The sequence below is a fragment of the Thamnophis sirtalis genome, unplaced genomic scaffold (assembly GCF_051295495.1).
Source record: "Thamnophis sirtalis isolate CommonGarterSnake01/CBP01778 unplaced genomic scaffold, rThaSir2_p1.2 scaffold_5, whole genome shotgun sequence".
NCBI classification, from domain to species: Eukaryota; Metazoa; Chordata; class Lepidosauria; order Squamata; family Natricidae; genus Thamnophis; species Thamnophis sirtalis.
In genome coordinates this window covers 105,292,780-105,317,665 of record NW_028261385.1, presented here as the reverse complement: position 1 = coordinate 105,317,665, position 24,886 = coordinate 105,292,780, and the positions used below count along the sequence as shown (strand labels likewise).

The 24,886-nt window shown below is 40.8% G+C and overlaps 1 protein-coding gene across 3 annotated transcripts in view; it reads left to right on the top strand.

The window, feature by feature from the left end:
- Positions 1 to 23,363, top strand: part of KEL (Kell metallo-endopeptidase (Kell blood group)) — a 49,467-nt gene extending 26,104 nt beyond the window's left edge. The window contains exons 5-18 of one of the 3 annotated variants that reach the window (XR_001313208.2): positions 1,284 to 1,430; positions 2,403 to 2,468; positions 9,693 to 9,881; positions 10,777 to 10,922; positions 11,628 to 11,751; positions 13,148 to 13,258; positions 13,675 to 13,773; positions 14,311 to 14,388; positions 15,301 to 15,404; positions 16,216 to 16,326; positions 16,945 to 17,012; positions 18,727 to 18,893; positions 21,103 to 21,260; positions 21,501 to 21,589. Coding sequence is in view for 2 of the 3 variants with exons in the window: in XM_014060338.2 (XP_013915813.2) it covers positions 1,284 to 1,430; positions 2,403 to 2,468; positions 9,693 to 9,881; positions 10,777 to 10,922; positions 11,628 to 11,751; positions 13,148 to 13,258; positions 13,675 to 13,773; positions 14,311 to 14,388; positions 15,301 to 15,404; positions 16,216 to 16,326; positions 16,945 to 17,012; positions 18,727 to 18,893; positions 21,501 to 21,596; positions 22,343 to 22,519 (1,683 nt within the window). In the remaining variant the exon portion in view is untranslated. The other 2 variants (XM_014060338.2, XM_014060339.2) reach the window with 2 other exon arrangements.
- Positions 23,364 to 24,886: the final 1,523 nt, after the last annotated feature.

Below are 24,886 nucleotides of genomic sequence, written 5' to 3'. Positions count from 1 at the left end.
TTTATGCACAGTATATAAGTGATTGTATAAAATGAAAATGAAATAAATAAAATGTATTACAAAAAAATAAGTTCAAATAATAATGGAGTGAAACAATAGTGCTCTGGCAGAAAGAAAAAAAACTCTTTCTTCCCATAACACAATCTTGACAGAAATACTAATGCTCTTATTTTGAGGGTGGGAGGGGGAGAATCAGAATTTTGCCTTTGTTTTAATGAAGACATGTGGACTGGGGAATACAACTAGATGAGCTAAATCTACTTTGGTATAAGGCTACATTATTAGAATCTTACAAGTCTGAAAGCACAAACTTCTTGCCTGCCATTTTTAACTGCTTGACCCATTAGGGAAGCTCCTTCCTATCTTTCATTTTTTGACTGACAAACAATTGTCAGCTCGTCTCTGTCTTATATGATGGCTTCCAAGGCAGCATTGCCTCTCTCTTTTCCTCTAGGTAATCCATGCATTCCGTTACAGGGATTATTATTTTAAGATAAGGACAGTGTAGTAGGACGTTTATCAGGATTGCAAATGTGGAAAGAAAAGAATGAAACCTGTCCTTACATATGGTAGGGATGGAGTTTATTACTATTATTATGGTTTCATTTTTTGGAAAAGGAGTCTTAGTTGAGTCCATTTCTGAAATTAAATTTGAGCTGAGCATTTTTTGACTCAGAACTTATGCATACTTAGCTATTTTATAACCCTTTTTTTTCTTGGTAATACTGGAAGAAAAAATCCAGTACAGTTCCAATCTGGAAAAAAGGTGTTGGAAATAAAATGGAGGTTGGTTGGAAAGAAGGACTGTGATTATTGATGAGCAGAAGCAACAATAGCATGCAGTTCTGGGACAGCTGACAAAATGCGGTTGGGATGAGTGGGCTTTTATACATTCTTTGGGGGTTTGTGTTTGAAATGCTCCAGGGGGTTGTGCAATGTAGTGAACTTTGTCTTTTTTGCTGTTCTAATAGGGGTGAGTTAATCCTATTATGTCCTAAATGTCCTGTCCTGTCATTTGCAATCCCATCAGCAGGAGCTTTGTTTGTGAATAGATTGGCCCAGTCCTTCTTAATGGACACAAAATATCCATCTCTAAAGACTTTAGGTATCTGCTTGAGGCTGTTTTACTATGCAGGAAGGGGTTGCCTTTAAGAACCTGTTTTCTCCATTTCTTCTTTGGGGAAATATAATATTCTGCCTCGTTTTTTAATATTCCCCAAAATGTTTCATTCTCTGAGGGAAGGGGCTTCCTACAGTAACAAAGTTCAATTTTCTTTGTTCAGATTGGTGGTTGGAATATCACCGGTTCCTGGAAACAAACAGATTTTAACCAAACTCTTCAGATACTCATGGAAAAATACAACACTTTTCCATTCTTCAAAGCATATGTGGGACCCAGTTCATCTGATCCAAACACCAATATTATCCAGGTAGGACTGCTAGAAGGCAACATTTAGGCAATGCAGTGAAAATGTTTGATTCAAGTACATGCATTTTCCTCTATGAAGTTACCTTATGCAGAGTCAGAACAACGGAATTAGCGCACAGAATACGGCCATGTGCAGCTATGAACATGCAGTGATCAAAACAAATATTATGATAAACCTCTTTCCTTTCCATGTTATATCAGGATTCAGGTGTGATGATTTCCCCCCCCATATAAAAGAAAGTTAATGGAAATTTGAGTATTTTTGTTTTTTTATATATTTTCATGTATTACTACATAGATATGTGAACATGCTTCTTTAGTGCAATTTTGGGGGGGGAGGTCAGGAAAGAGAGAGAGAGGGGGGTGGAGGGAGAGATAGAGACAGAGATCTAAGCTCTTCTGAAAAATGCATCTACCACTGTTCACAACATTCAGTAAATTTTCATGCTGACATTTAAAGTGTGGAGGATTACATAGCTTTTTTTAAATTAAGGAAAGATATTAGCTAGGTTTTACATCATACGGTACTTGCATTGGCATCATTGCTCTGTCTAGTGGAGTTAGAAATGCTTATTGGTTCCAAACAAAATCCATGATCCAATGGACGATTTATTATCAACAGCAACAACTCAGAATGTATTATTTTCCTCTTTGAAAATTGCTATATCAGCTTATATTTGATAGATAATCACATGCAAATTTAATGCAAATTTGTGCCATTGCCTATAACAACGACATTGTAAACTCTTGTGTTTACAATGCTCCCTCATCAGCAATTTTGCAGAAGTCAATATTCTCTCAACACTTTTTTCCTTCCTTCCTTCCTTCCTTCCTTCCTTCCTTCCTTCCTTCCTTCCTTCCTTCCTTCCCTCCCTCCTTCCCTTATTTCCTTTCTTTCCCTTACAATTACTTTTTGTTTATTATTACCCTGTTTGTAATATAGCTGGTATCTATTCTTGTTTTCTTTTTTCAGATTGACCATCCAGAATTTGAGTTGCCACTAGAATACTCTTTTGAAAGAAATGTGAATTATCCCCAGGTAAGCTGTGTTAAATGATTCATTTACTGTTTCTGGTTTAGTCATTTCTCAAGTCAGTTTCTATGTCTTGTGCTTGTTGCGTGAAACTGAGAATATATGTAAGGTGGGTCATAAGGACTCATTCATCTATGATGTCTGTTACTGTATTGTACTGAGAAATTTAAATGGATGATATTGCTGTCTATGTTTTTAAAGTAGCATCAACTCATGGTGGGGATTTGAAGTCTCCATTGTAATCAATTTAATCACCAGGTAATTTGTCCAAATTGAAATATACTATGGTCTTTATGTGGCATTGAATCAGTGGGGCACTTTGAAGAAACTTGGTTTATAGCCTTCCTGTGTGAACTAGCTAAGATGATCTGAAGTGTGCTATTAAAGAACTCCAGGATAACAATCCTACAAAAGTTCAACAATTCAATTCATGCTGAAGCTGAGACTTTATGCTTTCCATGTTAACTGTGAATCATTCTAAAACTATAACTAGATAAAATCGTAATTATGACATTTAACTGTCTTAGTATAGGTAGGACATACTCTCACGTTAATTCTGGCCTGGGATATGGGTAGAATGAATTTGATACTGGAGGAAAAGATAATAGTTATTCCAACATAATGCTCAGAGCTTCATTCCCCTCAAAAAAGTAAAAGGAATCATTAAGAGCATCCACCCTTGACAACTAATGGAATCTAATGGATTTTTGGCTGCTCTGGGTTTTTTGCAGAAGCCAGAGTTAATAATCTTGTTTTAATCTACTACCAGTATATGGGACAAAAGCATATTCAACTACTTTGAATCTTTTTGATCTATACTGTACAACAGGAAAACAAAAGATATTCAGACAATTGCTCTAAATTGTTTTATTCAGCATTGTAGATTAAAAAAAACTTCTCCCTAGTTCTCCTGAAATCTCTGACCATGGAGAAGGTGAGGAGCGGTATGATATTTACAATGGTGGTGCACACAGCCCTGCTTGTTGGGTGGCATAAAAAAGTTGTAAAGACTTCTTCACATCTTTAAATAGCTGCTCAGCAGATCTTTTCAAAGTGGGTTTATTATTGTTAAAGAATTTATTGTCATTGCCTCAGATAAATTGAATTTACAGCTTTCAATTACTTGCTTGAAAGATTTAGAAGGCACTGAGGACAAAATTGCTCATCTTCATGCTAATGTGAACACAGTTTTGATTTCAAATCTACTGAACTGTACATTGTACCCCCTGATGCCTGTAGCTATGATGAGATGTCTTGCTCACTTGACCATATTACCTTATCCACTGATCATCTCAGAAAATAGCAATTGCTGACTGTGCCTATGCTCTCTAAAAGTTGTGTTGTGAGATCTTGTAAATAGTATTTTATTCCCATCCCAAAGGCGCTTTTCAAAAGGCAACTAGACTGTTTTTTCTTGAAGACATTGCACTTCTTAACTTCTGACTGAATGGTGGAGAATGGAATATAAATCCTTCCATCTGCCACCATTCAGTCAGAAGAAGCTTCTTGGATGAGAAGCAAAATATCTTCAAGGAAAAGCAAGTCCAGTTGCCTTTTGAAAAAGCACCTTTGGGACAACCATGACCTGGATGATTTAAAAATCTCCATAGACATTTTATTCCAATGCTATCTATCATTTTTTTTTTTTTAGCATTTTATTAATATTTATAGGCCGCCCTTTTCCCCGCGGGGACTCAGGGCGGCTTACATAAAATAGGGAGGGGGTATAAACAATAAACATAAAACAATACATAAGAGTTAAAATAGTACTCAACATTCATTCTTCATTCGGGTGGGGACAGATTGTGATCTTATCCCCAGGCCTGATGGGATAGCCAGGTCTTGAGGGCTGTGCGGAAGGTCTGGACGGTGGTGAGGGTACGAATCTCCACGGGGAGATCGTTCCAGAGGGTCGGAGCTGCTACTGAAAAGGCCCTCCTCCGTGTAGTTGCCAGTCGGCACTGACTGGCAGATGGTATTCGGAAGAGGCCCAATCTATGTGATCTTATAGGTCGCAGGGAGGTAATTGGCAGGAGGCGGTCTCTCAAGTACGCAGATCCACTACCATGGAGGGCTTTAAAGGTGGTGAGTAGCACCTTGAAGCGCACCCGGAGATCAACAGGTAGCCAGTGCAGCTCGCGGAGGATAGGTGTTATGTGGGCGAACCGAGGTGCGCCCACAATCACTCACGCGGCCGCGTTCTGGACTAGCTGAAGTCGCCGGATGCTCTTCAAGGGCAGCCCCATGTAGAGCACATTGCAGTATTCCAGCCTAGAGGTCACAAGGGCACGAGTGACTGTTGTGAGAGCCTCCCGGTTCAGGTAGGGTCGCAACTGGCATACCAGGCGAACCTGGGCAAATGCCCCCCTGGTCACAGCCGTCAGATGGTGGTCGAAAGTCAGCTGTGGATCCAGGAGGACTCCCAAGTTGCGAACCCTCTCTGAGGGGTATAAAATTTGACCCCCCAGCCCTAGCGATGGAACACTGGTTGAATCTTTGGGAGGGAAACACAACAGCCACTCGGTCTTCTCCGGGTTGAGTACAAGCTTGTTAGCCCTCATCCAGTCCCTAACGGCTTCAAGACCCCGGTTCACCACGTCCACCGCTTCATTGAGTTGGCACGGGGCGGACAGATACAACTGAGTATCGTCCGCGTATTGGTGGTATCTTAACCCGTGCCTCCGAATGATCTCGCCCAGCGGTTTCATGTAGATGTTAAATAGTAGGGGGGATAAGACCGAACCCTGCGGCACCCCGTATGTTAGGGGCCTAGGGGTCGATCACTGCCCCCCAACTAACACCGACTGCGACCTGTCCGAGAGGTAGGAGGAGAACCACTGCAAAACAGTGCCTCCCACCCCCACCTCTTGCAGTCGTCGCAGAAGGATACCATGGTCGATGGTATCGAAAGCCGCTGAGAGGTCAAGGAGAACCAGGATGGAGGCATGGCCTCCATCTCTGGCTCTCCAGAGATCATCGGTCAATGCGACCAAAGCAGTTTCTGTGCTGTAACCAGGTCTGAAACCCGACTGGAAGGGGTCAAGATAACTGGCTTCCTCCAAGGACCATTGAAGCTGGAAGGCCACCACCTTCTCGACAACCTTCCCCACAAAGGGGAGGTTGGAGACTGGACGATAGTTGTTGAGGACAGCTGGATCCAAAGATGGCTTCTTTAGGAGGGGTCTCACCACCGCCGCTTTAAGTGCGGCAGGGAAGTGCCCCTCCCAAAGAGAGGCGGTAACAACCGCCTGGATCCAGCCTCGTGTCACCTCACTGCTGTTGGCAACCAGCCAGGAGGGACACGGGTCCAGTACACAGGTGGAGGCACTCACAGCCCTCATGGCCTTGTCCACGTCCCCAGGAGCAACATCCTGAAACTCAACCCAGGGGCGGTCTACCAATTCATCCTCTTGTGCCTCGGCTGGAACTGCAGAGGTGGAGTCCAAATCCAACCGAAACCGAGCAAACTTTGTCCGTTAAGAATTGGGCATAATCCTCAGCTCTACCCTGCAAGGGTTCCCCCGTATCCCTCCTATTCAGGAGGGAACGGGTTATCCTAAACAGGGCGGCTGGGCGAGACTCAGCGGACGCAACCAAGGTGGCAATATGAGATCTTTTTGCTGCCCTAAGTGCCCTGATGTACTCCTTGGTGCTAGTTGTTAAAAGTGCTCGGTTCGTTTCGGACTTATCGGACCTCCACAGGTGCTCTAGGCATCTCCTCCGGCGCTTCTTCTCCCGGAGCTCCTCGGTGAACCAAGGAGGCCTCCGGGATCCGCCGACCTGGAGGGGCCGTAGTGGCGCAATCCGGTCAAGGGACTCCGATGCTGCCGAGTGCCAGGCAGCAACCAGAGTCTCTGCCGAACTGTGGGCGAGAGTATCAGGAATAACCCCAAGCTCCGTCTGGAACCTCAGAGGGTCCATCAGTCGCCTGGGGCGAAACCACCTGGTCGGTTCCTCCTCCCTACAGTGGGGGTTTGGCCTCCGGAAGTCAAGCCTCAGTAGGCAGTGGTCTGACCACGACAGGGGTATGATCTCGTTACCCCTCAGACCAAGATCACAAGTCCACTGCTCCGAGAGGAATACGAGGTCGAGCATGTGACCCGCTGAATGGGTTGGGCCCCTGATTACCTGGGTCAAGCTCATGGCTGTCATGGAAGCCATGAACTCCTGCGCCCCATCAGAGTGTTCACCGAGTGAAGGCAAATTGAAATCCCCCAGGACCATAAGCCTGGGGAACTCAATTGCCAGCTCGGCTACTGACTCGAGGAGCGAGGGGAGGGCTGCTGCAATGCTGTTGGGAGGCAGGTACGCTAGCAGCAGACCCACTTGACCCTTGAGGTCCAACTTCACCAGCAGGGACTCACACCCGACAAGCTCCGGAGCAGGGATCCTACGAGGTGCTAAAGACTCCCGGATAATGATAGCCACACCGCCACCCCTTCCCTGGGCTCTCGGCTGGTGAAGCACCTGAAATCCGTCTGGGCACATCTCTACGAGGGGGACTCCTCCCTCCGTGCCCAGCCAGGTTTCAGTAATACATGCCAGATCTGCCCTCTTGTCTAAAATTAAGTCCCGGACGAGGGGAGCCTTGTGAACAACAGACCTGGCATTTAGCGACAACAGCCTGAGACCAGGGTCCTGATTACTCGCGCCATCTGGCCTCGGAGTGGAACTCATAGGGCCGGAAGGAGGGATCTCTGTGACGTAGCGAACCCTCCTTCCCTGGTAATGGCCAGCCCTAAAGTCCCTGCCATATCTGCCCCTCCCCGTTACGACCATAATGCTCTGGCCCACTCCCGTGGCCGTGGTCCCCCCAGCCACCCCGATGACCCCCGCATTCCCCGGTAGGTCCTCCGAAGCACACATACTCATTCACTCACCCAAGCAGTCTCCACACGATAATTAAAACACAAAATACAGCAGATAAGTCAATAAAAGTGGAACCATTCGCTCAATCACATGCGTATCCCATGCATATCCCATACAAAGGAAGAAAAAAGAAAGAAGAAAAAGAAGAGAAAAGGAAAGAAAGAAGTTGCGCAGTTACTTAAAAAGTGCAAATTCTGGGAAAGTCCAAAAGAAAGTCCAGAGTGGTTGAGGGAGGGAGAGGGCCTTCTTACGAACTGTAAGTGCCCTCCGCTCGTCCAATAGTGGTGCTGTCTGCGGCAGCAGGTCCGAGGCGGCATCAGGCAGCGATGGGCATGGTAGATGAAGATGCAGGTGGCAGTGCAGATAAGAGGGCAGATGAAAGTACAATCCAAAAAGTCCAAAAGCCACTCTCAGGAAGGAGTCAAGTCTCACGCAGTAAAAGGCCCTGCAATGGCGGGGGCCCAGTGGGGGAGAGAATGCACTGACAGGAGAGGCCAAGCCGAGGGGAGAGGAAGGGGGGGTGCAACAATAGCAGATGGAAACGACCTCCCATTCTCTCCCAGTGCTGTCCCAGGCTGACCGCCTTCTCCCTGGGGCAAAAAAGATGGATAGTCCAGTGCAATTCTAAGAACTCCTCACAGTCCTCAAGGTCAGGAAGGCGCAGTTGAAAATGTCGAAAAAGCTGAGAAATGCCACCCAAAGGCATCATACGAGGGCCGCTCAAAACGGCGACCCAGCTGTTTGCTTCTTCGGGCCCCCTGGAGCTCGTTCTCCTACAGGAGCCTCTTCCCTCACCAGCCTGAGAAAAACTGCAGTGGGAGCCTGGCTGCTTTAGTGTTGGAATCCAGCTACCCGAGCCGCCGAAAAAGGGAGACTAGCGTTTTCAAAATGGCCACAGCGACCAGAGAAGCAGACGTGGGAGAGAGAATAGCAGAGGGAGGGGGGGAAGTCTCTCAGCCAGCAGATGGAGGAGAGTCGAGGCTCTCTCAGGCCAGCCGGGTCGTAGAAGCACCCCCAAACATATTACCCAACGTCTCCAACTAAGTTGGACTGCAATGCCTTCCAAACGGCACCCAGGCGGCGTCTTCAAAATGCTTCTCCGGATCAGCTGGGCCGCGGCGTCTTCTGGGCGGCCCCCAAACAGCGTCAGCGTTTTTCTTGAAAGGCAGCCTTTGAGAGCGATATCTCTCTAGTCCGCTGCCAGCACCAAACCCCCCCAAAATCACTCGTGCCCTGGTCTCTCTCTCGCTCGATTTCGAAGGGCAGTTTCTCCTCTTTTTTTGGTTATTTTCCCGTAGAAGTGCCGGAGCGAGAAGCTCCACAGACATGTTCCTTCGCACATTTATATGAAACTGTGACTGTCATAAATGTTGGCTTTGGTATTTTCAGTATGCAAATGACACTAACGCTTACTATTCCATAGAATCTGATTCTGAGAGTCTCTGTCTGGATGTAGTGGTAGGATGGCTGGATAACTTACATCGTTAGATGGAATCCTGGTAAAGTGAAGATGTTTTTGGCAGATGATTCCAAAAGGCATCATTGTCTTTGATAGCCATGTGATTTCTGTTTAAGAAAACTTATTGTAAACTTTAGTTGATGTGCCTTCTTGAACAAGCACATCTAAATACAGAGTCATTCTTGAACTGGAAACCACATATTTAAACCTTTAGTATGGTCTATATTGGGTTGCTGCTGTGCTTGGTGTGGAAACTTTGGTTGGTACATAATCTGACAGCCAAGTTGCCACAAGGGACAGTTGCATTTGCACTGGCTGTTAATTAGCTACCAATCCAGGTTCAGATTTTCATTTTTGACTTATAAAGTGCTTAACAACTTAGGATCACACCAGCTGAAAATATACCTTCATCATTACAGGTCTGTCAGTTGCTAAGGTCATCTAGGGAGGTCCTGTTGCATGAGACAGGATTAACAGGGCATTGTCTTGTGATTATTCCCAAATGGACCTTCTTTGCAGTGGTACCTACACTCTAGAATCTTCTCTCTTTTGAAATTCATGATGTGCCTATTCTTATGTCTTTTAAGTATCTGGAATAGAATAGAATGGAATAGAATAGAATAATAGAGTTGGAAGGGACTTTGGAGGTCTTCAAGTCCAACCCCCTGCTTAGGCAGGATACCCTACACCATTTCAGACAAATGGTTATCCAAACTCTTCTTAAAAACTTCCAGTGTTGGAGCATTTACAACTTCTGGAAGCAAGTTGTTTCAATATGAGTAGTAGAAGAGTGTGGTATGTGGATAATTTTTTTTAATTATTTTAGATAGCTCATATCTGAGTAAATGGCTCAGAACAAGTTTAACTACTGACTCTGCTTGAAAGAAAGGTTTGTTTTGCAGGTCTTACGTTCATATTACTCATATTTGAAGAAGCTAGAAGAGTTAATGGGTGGACATACAGATTCTACTTCTACCTATGTTTCCTTGGCATTCTCCTTTATCTCAAATCTTCAGAAGATTGTTACTCCCCTGAAGAAGCGACAGGAGAAGAGGATGCTATTTCACCACACTACCATCAAGAAGCTACAGGTTGTATACAGTTTTCCAGAAATGTGTATTTTGTATTTTTACAGTATATAATGCTGAGTCGATAAAAAAACCTCATGGATTACTTAGATTAATTTCTAGAAAGTATGACCACTATCAAACATTTTCTAGAAATTCTTAGTCTTAACAACTTCCAGTTTAAAACAAAATCCAGGATATTCTGGATAATGAAATGAATTTTTAGTGCTAAGAGGACCTGAAATTCTTTTTGATTTAAATTGATTCATTATTTTTTATACTGTAGGTGATCTAAAATTAATGCACAAAGGGAATTTGAAATACCAATGATTCACTGAATTTTGCTACTGTAATAGTAACATTCTGCACCCACTGAAGCCTCCAAATCATCTTTAACGTTGGCCCCCTGCAGAGTACATTGCAATGGCGTAGATGAAAGAATAGAAGGCTAAACTGGAACCCGAAATAAGCAGATGATCCCAGGCAGCTATTTGCACTGAAAGAAGTAGAAATCTGAAGTCCATGAAGCTACTTCTTCAAAGAGAATACAGTACTTTCCAGTGTAGGCTATTCTCTCATTTACTAGGCTTGTAAATCACATGCCAGCAATGTGTCTATCTTGCCAGAATCTTTATTCTACTTTTATTCAGGGCACAATGCCATATGCACTGAAATGAAACAATGAGATTTATGATGTGAAATCATGCATAAAATCAGGCTTGTAGTATAGCCCTGCTTTCTCCACCAATTCATAGCATTGTCTTTTTATTGATTTCTGAGGAATGTTTTGTGTGTGTGTCTTCTTTCCTCCTTTCTGCCCTCCCTTCACATTAGAATGCCTTCAATTTCCAAGCAAGTATTTTGTTGTGTCTCTTCTTGGTGAGATTTCATCATTTCATCTGTCTAATTCTATTTTTAGGAAAAGGCTCCTGCTATTGATTGGCTGTCATGCCTTCAGGCAGCTTTCCATCCCGTGCAGCTGAACATGTCTCAACCAATTGCTGTGCATGACATGGATTATTTGAAAGGAATGTCACAACTTATTGCGCAGTGGCAAAACCGGAGGTAAGACACTGCTGGTTTGTGGAATGCTGAAATTTCACTTCTATAACTTAAGAAAGCAAGACCTGGAGAAGCTATTTTGAACAGACTGTACATATGGAAGTTGAAAAAGGAGGCCACATTGATTGCTTCATGTTCACAGTTACATTCTGCACTAAATGCATAGAGGAAATGTTCCTGTTTGGTATTCATAGAACTTTGCATAATTCATGTGTGGCCCTTCTTGCATGTATACTCTAAAACACCTTTTTGCAGTCCTTAACCAGTACATACTTAAGAGTCATTTCACCTTTTTTCAATACTTTTTTTGTCTGATGTTTTCTTTTTCCATGAAGGGCTAGCAATAACACAACTATATATATATTTGCCTTACATGTGATCCAAACAATTATTAAGGTACATAATCTATAATAGCTTTTACATAATGCATTTAAAATGCCAACATTGATTTGTTACTAAAAACCGTGTTTTTATAGCCAGAATTACAAATCTGACTATCCCCATTGTAATTTTAGGATTTTCATCTGCAAGTTTTTTTTTTTTTACATACTCAAAAGTATAATATTGGATTTTAATATAAGTAAGATAATTTTCTGCTAAGGACTCTTATCAAATTTACAATACAATAAAATCTGAACTGCCCTTTCAAGATCAATACCATTACAGGGACAAAAATCACATTTTGTTCTTTTCTTTTTCTTATTTTAGAGATGTATTGCAGACCTACATGATACTTTGCCTAATTGGAAATCTCTCCCCAGCCCTGGACAGCAAATTCCAGAAAGCTCGTCAAGAATTAGCAAACATACTGGATAGCAGGACAGGGAACATGGTAAGAGTGCTTTTCTTATACTCTCTTTTTCTATTGCATTAAGAATTAACACTTAATGTTACTCCAAGATCACTTTTTCATTGTAATTTGAGAGTGCTAGAATGCATGGAAGAAAATAAATGTTTAACTCATCAGTAAGTTCCCTGGGCTTCTTTCTCTCTGAACATTAAATTGGGGACAAAGTGTACGGACATGTTTTTCTCTTTTTTAAAATAATATGGTCTGGTGGTGGATTTCCAGTCAAGTAGGACAAATGCTACTATTAACAACTACATTTTGGGATTGTTCCACAATTAGACAAAAACTTCCTGTTGATGGCCTAGTGCCATGGGTGGCAACCAGAGCCCTCTCTGCGGGCACACAAGCCATTGCCCCAGCCCAGCTGCCTTCTGCCAGCCAACTGGTCTTTAGGTCTTTGCCACGCATGCACAGGGCACATGCACGGGGATGCATGTGCAGGGTGAGCGCTTACATTGCATTTTGGGCCTCATGTCCCCCCCAACCCCATTTTGGGCTTGGAAAGCCTCCTGCACCAAGTTGGAAGCCAAAATGGGACGCAGGGGCACCCTGCAAGGCCCCCTGGAGCCCTGTTTTGGATCTGGAAAGCCTCCTGCTCCAACCTGGAAGCAAAAAATGAGGGGGGGCACATGCATGGGGAAACACGGGGGGTCACATGTACACATGCATACGGTGGTGCACACACGGGGGTGGTCACGCACGCATTACATTATAGGTGCAGGCACGCTGTCGTGTGCGCTTTTGGCACACAACAACAAAAAGATTAGCCATCACTGGCCTAGTGAACCCCTCTGTTTCTTGATAATGTTTCAGATTTGCAAATGCTTCTTCCTGAGATAGACTCATGACTGCAATGATGGCCATTGCCACAGATGCAATATCATTACTTCTTCAGCAATATTGCCTCATCCATTGAAGCTGCAGAAAGAGACACAGTCTTCTGTTGTTGCAGCTTCTAGCAGTCACATTTTATTTTTACAAAAGGGAGGAAAACTGCCCCCATGGCTTGTCTTCATAAACCCCCTGCTCCTGATCTCCAAATTGAGATGCCATTCTAGATTCATGCACTCTAGAAGGATGGGTGAAGTTGTTATGCCATATTGAAGGAGGTGGAAGAAGCACATTATTGTGTGTAGATCAAATACATTTTTGATTGAAGGAAACTCTCTTGGGGCAAGCAGGACTCCATGGATATGCCCATTTGGGTTGCATTGTCTTCTTCCATTATTATTTTTTCCAACTTAAATCCTGGAATTTTGGGGGGGGGGATTTTCATCCATAACTATATTTAGCTATATTCTGGAGCAAATGCTCCCATTTGTTCTGGATTCATTTTTCATACTTGTTCAATGTTTAATTTTATTTTAATTATTTTCAGATAAGAACTGAGCGATGGAGGAAATGTTTGAGTGACACTAGCACATTCTTTGGACCTGTTCTTGGGAAGATGGTTGTGCAGGAGATTTTCCCCCAGAAGGCCAAGGATCTCGTAGGTATTCAATTGTACCAGATACTGACTTATTAGCCTATATTTTCTTGTGCCTTTCAAACTAATATGCTTATGTGGTATGTTTCATGCCTATCCATAGCTAATCTTAGATTTCATTAGAAATGGCAGAAGATACTGTTATATTATAAGGGGGGGGGGGTCCTCCATCAGGAAGAAAACAAAGTAGTATCAGATAAAATACGTTCTTCAGCATTCTATAACCATACTCAATATTATCCACTATTCAAAACAAAACAGCAGATTTAGTTTCTTCTTAACCATTCCTTTCAAGAATGCTGCCATATCTACTATACAACTTCTTGTTTTTAAAGTTCAGTTTAGTCTTAGGGTTTATGGGCAAATAACAGGTGAAGTGCTTCCCTACTTCTGGGACTCTCTTTCTTTTCTCTGGCCAGGCAGAAGAGATTTTTTCTGAGATCCGGGATGCCATTAACAGCCATCTGGATCAAGTTAATTGGATGGACTCCCGATCCCGTCAAGAAGCCAAGAAGAAAGTATGCTCATCTATTGTGATGCTTGTTTGGTTAGGTTATGGGAATGTATGCCTGTAATAGAATTTATATCTAGGGAGTGTATTCTCCACCTCAGAAACTTCAAAACTAGTGTCCATGTTTGGAATGGAGCTCTAGGTATATGATATTTCTGAAAAGTGAGTATTTATTCCAGCACTTACCAGTCAGAAATTTTATCTTTTTTTTTTCTGTAACACTTGGTAATGTTGTCAATGCAACCTTTACTTTCAAGATTAAGGTTATATAGACATGAAATTCATCAGTCTAATTCCAGGCATAGATTTAAAAATTTCCCATTCAATCTTTAATGGCCTTTGACTATGGCCTGCTTTGTACAAAATATGGTTTATTTACATTAGTGAATGAATACAAGAGTTATAAGCAGGGGAAATCATACTGTAAGTAATGCTCAAGTCTTTTCTGAAGGATGCCCTTGTTTACATACCAATGCCAGTAGTACTTTTTTCATCATGTCATAGATTCAGAGTAAATAACTAATCTTTATTTTCATATTTTTAGATTTATAGCCTCCAAGTAGAGATTGGCTATCCAGAAACCTTGCTCCAAACAAACAAAATTGACGATGAGTACCAAGAGGTAAACATTAAGCACCATTTGTGATTTGGCTTCAAATATCTTTATTTCTTCCACTGAAGGATGGGTCTTAAGACACAGAAAAGTGTATTTGCTGCTCTCCTACAGTTTCAAATATTAGGAATTGAATCAAAGACACAGACACTATCTCATGGGCTCCCCTTAGATCAGGGGACACTGCCAAGAGAGTCAACAATATCAAAACAGCAAGGACGGCCAGGTCCTTGCTCTTGTAGGTATCTAAAAAGGAGTGAAGGTTTGAAAATCCTGCTCTATGCCTCCCATTTTGACACAGCTGATCTCCACTCAAAAATACTCCTATCTCAGATATCTCTTGAAATAAAACTGCCCAGTTTTCAATTTCACAAATAAAGTTAGAAACTTTTAAATTATCAGTAATAAATTGAATAGTCATCCATAAATCAACTGCATGTTAAATATGTTACACCTATGGGTTGTTGTTTGTTTCTTTGTTTTGTCTTAACAATTAATAGTTACACTTGCTTGCTTGTCTTGGAAGGGCAGCATATGGGAAAGGAGGACATAGTAATTTTTTTGTCAAATTGCAGCTGCAAAGGAAAGGAGTAATCAATTTATTTCCTGCAGCTATTCCATGAAAGTTGACGGGGGAGCGACAAATATTATTTAATAGGCAGGCAGTATATAGTGAAACTCTCACCTGCCAAATGATTGTGCCTTTGTAGAGCTACAGATTTATGACATGTTGATAGAAACTTAGAATTTCAGGGGAGAGTCGGAAGAATTAAATACCCAACATAATTTGTACTTAATTATTTAACAAAGTGAAACCTAGGTAGAATCCAGAGAACAAAATGAAAATTAATATTTATTGTCTTTGCCAAACATTGTCATTGAACTCCCATTCCTAACGTTATTGTTTGCTACTTTGTTCAGCTGAAGATTGATGAGAATAATTTTTTCCACAATGTGGTTGCCTGCCTAAACTCTCTGAAGAAGAGGTTCTTGCTCAGACTTGTCAGTCCCCATCTGCACGATAGGTATGTTTTTCTTACCAAATGAATAAACTAATATCTTGGCTTCCCACATCCTCTTCTGCTGCTGTTCTACAGGTTTGCTCTCCTTGGCTTCCAGTTTAATCTATAAGATTAAACATTTTAGAAAAGTTCCGAATTGCTAACTATTATTATTACTATTACCTGAATTCTTTTTTTCTTTATAAACTATTGATGTACCCTTGTACACAACAACAATTGAATGAAGACTTATTTTCGAAACTTGCCTTCATCTATGTATTCTGTCTGTCTGTCTGTCTGCCTGTCTCTCTCTCTCTCTGTACTAGGAATGGGGAGACTAAACTTGTAGTCTTTTCTTGGGTACAGAAGCCAGCTGGGTGACTTTGGGACAACCACTTCATCATAGCAAATGTAGATTTGCCAATTTGCACTGGACCAGTGTGATTGATTACGTCCCGTAACTTCATTGAGCAGGCCTTCATTCTACAATGGATCGATTCAGCCAGAGGATGATAATAATGATAATAATAATATGTACCACCCACCAGCATAATATACTAATATACATAAGTAAATGATAAAGTTGAAAAAAAAAAGATTGAAAATGTAAGATGCTTCTGTCTGAAGACAAACCAGACTCAAGAAACACATTTGAATCAGCAGATTGCTAACACATTGGTGCCACTCTGCTGAAAAGGTCAAGTAATTTGGAAGCTTAAAACTGTGAAGAAGTTGGCATTGCTATAAATGTGAGAACATATACCAGCAAAAAATGAGAAAGTTCCAACAAAAGCAATTATTTCCTTCCTTTGCTGTGATTTTTCCCCCATTTCAGTTGGGAAGTGCCTCCTTGGTCTGTCCATTCCTACTATTCACTGCGGCGCCATGCTGTAGTATTTCCTGCTGGGATGTTTCGTAATCCTTTCTTCCATACTGAATTTCCCAGGTAAGGAAAATGTCAAAACAGCTATAAAAACCATTGATCACTGTCCCAAAGCCGGCTGGAGAACATGATCCTGAAGCCTCTGGGTGCCAAACCATGAAAGGCATTATAGGTTAAAACCAGCATTTTAATGTAGACCAGAAACCAACTTGCAAACAATGCAGACTTCATAAAATCAGTGTTATGTTCTCTGTCTATCAAAATTATGTGGGCTGCTGTATTTTAAACCAACTGCAATTTCTGAATATTATTTAAGAGCAGCCACAAGAAGAGCACATTACAGTAGTCTGTTATGGGTGGTCACAATTGGTACACCAATCAGAGTTGGGTAGGAACCCCCCTTGCTTTAGGGGTTAGGGTTGATCTAACATGAGTTGTGAGTCCATCAGGATTCCCAAGTCTTGAATCTGCCCCTGATGGGTAGTGTTAGCCCATCAAGGAGTAGCTCTGGTGGCCACAGAAGACCTTGCTATATCAGCCACAGCCCTGATTTGCCAGGGTTCAGTTTGTTCTCTCCCCAGTCCAGATGCTGACAGTCTCCAGCCTATTTGGTATCTATATATCCATACAAACACATATATTCTATGGAAATTTAAAAGATCTCCCATGTCTTTTTTCCAGTGCTGTCAACTTTGGAGTCATGGGTTTTTTCATGGCACATGAACTACTGCACTCCTTGTATGATTATGGTATGTATTCTGATAAATTATGGGTAATATATTGACTATCTTGCTAGCTGCATTTATAGGGCCTTATTTGGTAAGGCCAGAATTGAAAATTCGGGTGCTGTAAGCCTTTCACAACTGGCTTAGTGGGTGGGAGGTGTGATTTTTTTTTTTTAATGGCAAATGTTTTGTTGGCCACTGTTTTATAATTCTGTCCCCTTTTCATCTGATACTCACTCATCCCATCCATCTTTTCTTTGCAGAATTACAGAACTGTATTTTTTTTAAGTATATGGTTTTGGGATCGGATTTTGGATTTGGGTGAAAGAGGGCTTTTCTTCCGTTTCTTTCCTTTGACACTTTCAAGGTTGCTTTGCTAAGAAGAAACAGGGCCTGAATACATGAGACAGATGTGACATGAGTAATTTCAGTTTAAAAGAGTACAGAATTACAACCATTTGTTTAGTAATCCTTTCAACTTACAACAACACTGGAAAAAATCCTTATGACAGCTATTCACACTTATGACCACTGCAGCATTGTCACAGTCACAGGATTGAAATTTGGATGCTTGACAACTGGCATGTATTCATGACGGTTGCAGTGTCCTGGGGTCATGTGATCACCTGCTGCGATTTCTTGACAAGCAAAATAAATGGGTAAACAGATCCCTTTAGCACCTGTGTTACTAACTTAACAACTGCAGTGATTCACTTAACCACTGTGGCAAGAAAGGTCATAAAATGGAGCAAAATTCACTTAACAACTATCTTGCTTAGCAATAGAAATTTTAGGCTAAGTTATGGTCATACATCAAGGACTACCTATAGCACACCAATTGTTAAGTATACAACGACATGGTTAGTACAATATTGAAACCTCCATCGAAAAATCTAGTTCTTTTGGGGCTCCTGTGTTTTTCTTTAACTCTATATATCCATTCTTCAAGGAGGAACACATCTTGGGCTCAGCTTGTGTTTCGTCCTTTCCCCGTATGCATTGTTAACTCAGACAGAAAAAGTACCTTTATTCATAACATGCAAACCATTTTAATTAAATGGCGCAAAGGGGCCCAAATTCATATTGGATTGAGCTACTACTCTAGAGATGTAAATTAATTCTGCTACAATTTTGTTATGAATGCTTTGGGCATTTTGCTTTCTCTTGAATTTCAATTGAATTCTAACACGAAGTCCTGTAGAGTTTTGCCTTTTTCCATTCAAAGGCAAATCACCCCCTTTTTAAAAAAAAAACAACAACCATGAAATGCCCTGAAAATAAATTACATTTTAAAAAAGTACTTACATCATAGAAAAATTCCATGAAGCCAATATCACAAAATGTCTTGGAGCTAAAGGTATTTTCCCCCTTATGTTGAAGGAAAATATGTGAGCAATTTATATTAATGCTGATTTAATTTAGGGAGAAATGGATGCAAGGCTCAGCATTTGGCATGGCAATGAAAATATAAATGTTATGAAGTATTCTATAATTGTTTTAGACTGCTAAAAAGTAGATTAAATAACCATTTTACTAACCCCATAACCTAGAAGAAATTCTAGACAGCTGTACAGATTTTCATAAGAATCAAGTTCTACCAACTGAACCAATATTTAATCATTACAGCTTCAAGGAGGGCTTTGAGGAGGGAAATTTTGTTTAATGGAACTATATAGAGAATTACAGTGGCTGATAAGACCTGGCTTTCTTTCTGGAGTTTCTTTCCTTTTGTTTACAGTGTTGCCTGAGAACTGTTCTACTTGTGTCATGAATATACCAGCAGAAGATAAAGATTGTCTGGTGAAACAATATGGGAACTATTCCCTGAAGGGCCATAGCGTCAATGGCTCCTTCACACTCCTGGAGAATTTAGCTGACACTGGAGGGATTGCCATTGCTTACCAGGTATCTGAATAAAATCATATAGAGAAATTGACTAGGACTTCCCTTTCAAACAAATTGACTTCATTTCACTTGACAAATTAGAACCGATCCTAGCATAATGAACTGAACTTTATACAGATAGTCCTTATAACCATTTGCAGTGTCCTGCAGTCAAATGATCACATTTTATGATGTGATACAAAAACTGGCCTGTAGCAAACATTTGGTATGCCTAATGATGGTCCATTTTTTTGATCATCATGACTTACGATCATAATGGGCATGCTCAATTACAATTGTAAGTTGAGGACAGTGGTGGGTATCAAAAATTTTTAGAACCTCTTCTGTAGGCGTGGCCTGCTTTGTGGGAGTGGATTGCCAGCCATGTGACCGGATGGGAGTGGCTTGCTGGCCATGTGACCAGATGGAAGTGCCTTGCCAGCCATGTGACTGGGTGGGCATGGCCAACTTGTAAAATGTGATGAAACTCACTTAACAATGCTCTTGCTTAGCAACCAAAATGTTGGCTTAGAAACCCTGGCATTTGAAGCACGCAAGGGTCACGTTACAAGACCCTTGCACCCGTTAGAAAAAAACCCCAGGAGTGTTCAAACTTGACAGTTTTAAGAGTTGTGGACTTCAACTCCCAGAATTCCTCCTCTTGCTTTTCATCTTGATGATGTGCGGACAGGCGGGGGGAGGGAGCTTGAACAGGTTCTAAATGGCACTGTAGATTTGTGGAACCCCTTCTATAGAAGAGGTTAGAACTGGCAGGAACCCACCCCTGGTTGAGGGCTACCTGTACTGTTTAAAACTTTGCAGGTGGCTTTTGGCTCTTACAAAAGCCTTGAAAATCTGTGTTTGAAGTCCATAGGACCTCGATACAAAATTCATGTGAATGCATGTGAAGGAATAATGCCAGAATCCCCCCCCCCTTTTTTAAAAAAAAGAGCAAATAGCTAGGGACAGCATCTCTGAGCTGTTAATTGAAATTAATTATGGAAAGGCAAACTGCAATAACTATAGAAAACACGTTGCACAAAGCAATGTGTAGTAATTACATTTTAAAAAAGTTGATTTGACAGCAGATTGATTAGGTTTATATACATTTAAATGAGCAATAGAATTTATTTCACACATTATGTGCAAAAAAACCATATGATTTTGCTGCTAGATGTACACTTGGTTAAGAGCTGCAACTGACCCTATAACCCTGATAACTGCATATTTTTGCAAAAATACCAGCAAAGTTTTCCTTTCTTGCTTAGTGATGTTGCTTCCCTCAAGATTCAATGAAGAACAAAGTATCAAGATAAGAAAGATGTGTAGAGGCCTCTTGGCCAAAGTGACAACCACTTTGTACAAGCTGTTCTCTTCCCAGATCCATAAGAACCATGTTGCTAATTTTAATATGAGATAAAAGGCTTTGCTCACTCAGCCATTGGATTATTTAAGGAGGGGGAGAAATCATAACAGACATTTTTGTAATATGCAAAGATCTCTGGAATGATTACCTATTTGTTATCAAAGGATGAGCTAAGAACTAGATCGTGAAACAAGCAATATGCCTGAGTCATATTAGCAAAAGCAACAAGAACAACCTGGAACAACTATTGTTTAACCTCTCCCTACATGATTAACCTAACCATTGGGGATACAATATATTGCAATGTTTCATTAGAGCCTCCAAATTTCATTTGGTAACCTTAGATGTTAGCCAAGATGATGCCACTGAAACGCAATAATAAAATATTAAATAACAGGAGTATTACTTCCATTTAGGGCAAGAAATCTAATAAAATAGAAACATAAAGGCACAAGTATTTTAATGTATTTATTCACATGTTATGTATTCATTTGTTTCTCATGCTTACATGCCCCTTTTGTCATAAATAACCTCTAAGCAGTTTACCCACCAGCTCAGTAAGAAAATGCAAAATGTACGTATAAAATACAAATACACACACACACACACACACACACACACACACACACACACACAGATATAGATATAGATATAGATATATAATTTGTATCACATCAAAGAAAAGAAAAATCATGCCAAAATAAAATCAGTCTTTCAGTGGAGTAAGAACTCAACTCTTGGTATTCAGGTGCCATCCTAACTAGAAACAAGGCAGGGATGTTCCCAAACCAATTGGTTTCTGAGCTCAAAGGAAGCCACTTCAACCAGCTGAGATTAAGCTTGAGTTTGTTCTTTCCAATCCAGAGCCTTACAGCTTCCAAACACTTAAATAACACCTTCACCGCATCTCCTGTTCAGGCCAGGCTTGAGATACACACCTGAGTACCATCAGGATATTACCGACACCATGTGGATGAATGACCTTCCCCAGCAAATAGGAGGGGAGAGAGAATTGAGCCTTGGTATGCTTCATAACAGAGACCCTGATATCGGATTGAAAACTGTTCTGGAAAAAGGAGGAGAACCAGTGCAAAACAGTGTCCTCTCATTTCCAAATGTGAAGATGGTCAGAGGGATTCTTCTCCTAACTATGGTTCTTTTTTTTTTTTAAGCAGGATCCTAGCCTCCTGAATTATTGTTTTTTCATTGAGCATCATATCCCAAAGTATAAAATGCATTTATTTTCTTTCTTTTCCTCACAGGCTTATGAAAACTGGTTTGCAAAGCACAGAGGGGTAACAAATTTACCTAAGCTTGGACTCTCACACCATCAACTCTTCTTTGTCAGCTTTGCCCATGTAATTCATTCTTCTTTTTTCTCCTGGTGGTTTTAGTTAGCTACTCAGCTCTTTATATTTTTACAACCTTACCAACTGCTTTTACATTTTCTTGGAATATTGTATAGCTCTTTTCCCCTTAAGTCATATCAGGAACATCTATAGCTCAATAACTGTACCATGAGAATATGATGCTAGTTGCTGCAGAAGGAAAAATACCAGTGCTCTTCCTCTTCGCTTTCAAAAGATCTTCTGTTTGAACCACAAGTTCAACAAGTTACAAATTACAAATTACAACAGTTCAACAACAGATCAACAAGTTACAAATTTGGTTTCAGAAAGATCTAATAGCATGATGTACACAAACTGGGCCAAATTGTGGGTTCATGTATCCATGTTATTTAATCAAAGAGGAGTTAAGTACCCAAGAAATATGTATTAGTGAGCTCCTGGTTGATGCTACTGAAGATCATAACGTTTATAAGTAATAATGCCATCCACTTTGCGGCCATAAATATTATGAAGGAGTATATGCCATTTTTTTCTCTGCATACCTTTTCTCTATTCTCAAAAGTTCTCCAACCTGAGTGGCTTTTTCTCTCAATATTTGTACTCGGATGCAATTATTTTGTTTGCTGCTTTTCTATGCTAACTTTCTTCTCCAACCTGGAACTGAATGTTTGGAAACAGAGATGTAAGAGACTATGTGGAAAAATGACTTGTTTTAATTTTGCTATTCAATATTTACACCTGCATGTTTTCCACAGGCAATGTGTGGGCGCCAGAGCCTGGAGAGTCTGAAAGCCTTCTTACACAGGGATCCTCACAGCCCCCCTCCTCTTCGAGTGCTTGGTTCTTTAAGCAACAGCCGGGATTTCTCTAGACATTTCCAATGTCCAAGCGAGTCGCCAATGAATCCAGCTCTTAAGTGCCACTTCTGGTGAGATGATTTCAAGGGCACATGGGACAGTTAATGCAGAAGGCACAGAGATTGGGGCTTTAAAGTCAGGACTCAATATGTTGATTGTGCTTGCGGCAAGTGTTTGGAGGCTATATTCCATTCCTTCACGACACAGTGCTTCTTCCCCTACTCTCCAGTTGTCAATGTGAAAGAAGGTTCCATCCATTTATCAAGATGGAAAAGAAGAGAATATCCTGCACTGTGGAACTTCCCTACCAACTTTTTAAAAGCATTTTGTAAAAAAACATTTTGTAATCAGACAAAAGAAAGACTCCATCTGAGAACTGGAAAAGCGAAACTTGAAGCTCTGAGATTAGAAACCTGAATATTCAATATCTGCCAAAGCACACATATCACTTAAAATTCAATCTGTGATCAATGTGAGAAATTTGTGTTTGGGTTAAACCAATTCAGAATGGCTGACCTGCCATGCAAAACTAAAAAAACATAATTGTGCAAGAAAAAGTTATTCTCTTTCCTTTACATGATAATTTCCTATTAATTCAAGAATTTTTTGTATAGAGAATATAGCTATCAAAGTCATAATTTGGTATTCTAAATATCCCCCAAATAACCATAAATAAAAATCATATTGTTTTTCTTCGTGATGTAGCCCCTGAAGACAAAGCAATAAACACAGCTATGTTTTTGTTTATAAAACACATCACAATATAGTTTGTATACTTCCTAGATTGCAAAAACCACTTCCAATTATGATTTTAGATTACAATTTCTAATTCTGATTCCCAGCTATAAAACCATAGTTTATTAATCAGTTGATGCTTCAGTTCATGCTGTAAGTTATGCTTTTTTAAACATGAATTAATCTTAAATAAATGTACATATTACCAGTTATTTTACTTTACTATTTATATTACATGATATAATCTTGATATTTGCTTTATCTGCCTGCAGCGACACAAAATATTGTTTTCCTCATCATTCTTTCACTGGGGGGAGGAGGCAAACACTGAGATAACTAAGTAATAGTTTGATGATTTAGGCTAAACACTCTGATGTAAATATACTTGGCCCATTGAAGATCTACTAATTTTGCATCACTTAAAAAGATCATACATATTTCATACTAATACTGTTGATTGCTACCTCAGACTTTTCTGAGAAAAGGAATATGACAACTGCTAATATGTTTTTTCATGGCCATCTTTTAAGATTTTTTTGCTCATTCTTCCAAGTGAAATCCTATTTAAGAAGCTAGCTTAAGTTAACTTAACACTTACAGATGTGTACATACTATTATGAATATCATCCTTTTGGGCTAAAAATTACAAAATCAGTGTAGATGCATAGCAGAGCCAACAACACTTGAAAATAGCAAAGGGATTTGTTATGTCTGCAGCAACAGAAATAGAACCTGACAGACACAGAATGGAACAGAGAGCCAAAAATGAAATAGGTTGTTTCTTTGGCTTTTTACACTAAGATGGTACTATTTTCCAGAACAGGCTGTGTAAATTAGCCCTGATGTACCATTCTTCAGATGAGTGCAGTCCTACAGGGGTGTCAAACTGGCGGCCCATGGGCTGGATGCATCATCCATAGGCCATGGCCACCACAGGCCGACAAAGGGAAAAAGGCAACATGATGCCGTGGGTGTGACATCCGTGCCCTAAAAGCATAGACATTTGACCATTTCTGATTTAAATGGATATCCAGTAGCACATGTGGAATGGGTTGCTCTATTATAGCAGAATATATTAGAACACATCCTTTGCTCTAGCACAGTGTTTCTCAACCTTGGCAACTTGAAGATGTCCGGACATCTTCAAGTTGCCAAGGTTGAGAAACACTGCTCTAGCATAACTGCTTAAATGTCACAGCTGATCCTATTGTTACCTGGCTCTCTTTACTGATTTTCTATTAATAAGCTTTTTTTTTTAAAGAACTTTATATCAAGATGGTTCTTGAAAGCTTAATAATTAGAAGTGCAATGCACTTCTCTTTACAATTCAGTAGTATTACTCCCCAGAAAGAAGCATCATCAATATTGATTCATGGGCCAGAAAGCCCATTACGACACATGTGACTTCCACTGAATAATTATTAAAATTCTAGGTGATTGGATCACTCCCCACCCAATCACAGACAATGTGAATGTTTCTCCTAGGTGTCAAAAGCACATTTCAATCCCCTGGGAAGTTTGCCTGCACAATTGCCACTCAACAAAACAGGAACATTTTTAACACCTGGATCCGTTTCAGTCGGGTTTCAGGCCTGGATACAGCACGGAGACAACATTAGTCACATTGATCGATGATCTCTGGCGGGCCCGGGACAGGGGCTGCTCCTCTGTCCTGGTCCTATTAGACCTCTCGGCGGCTTTCAATAC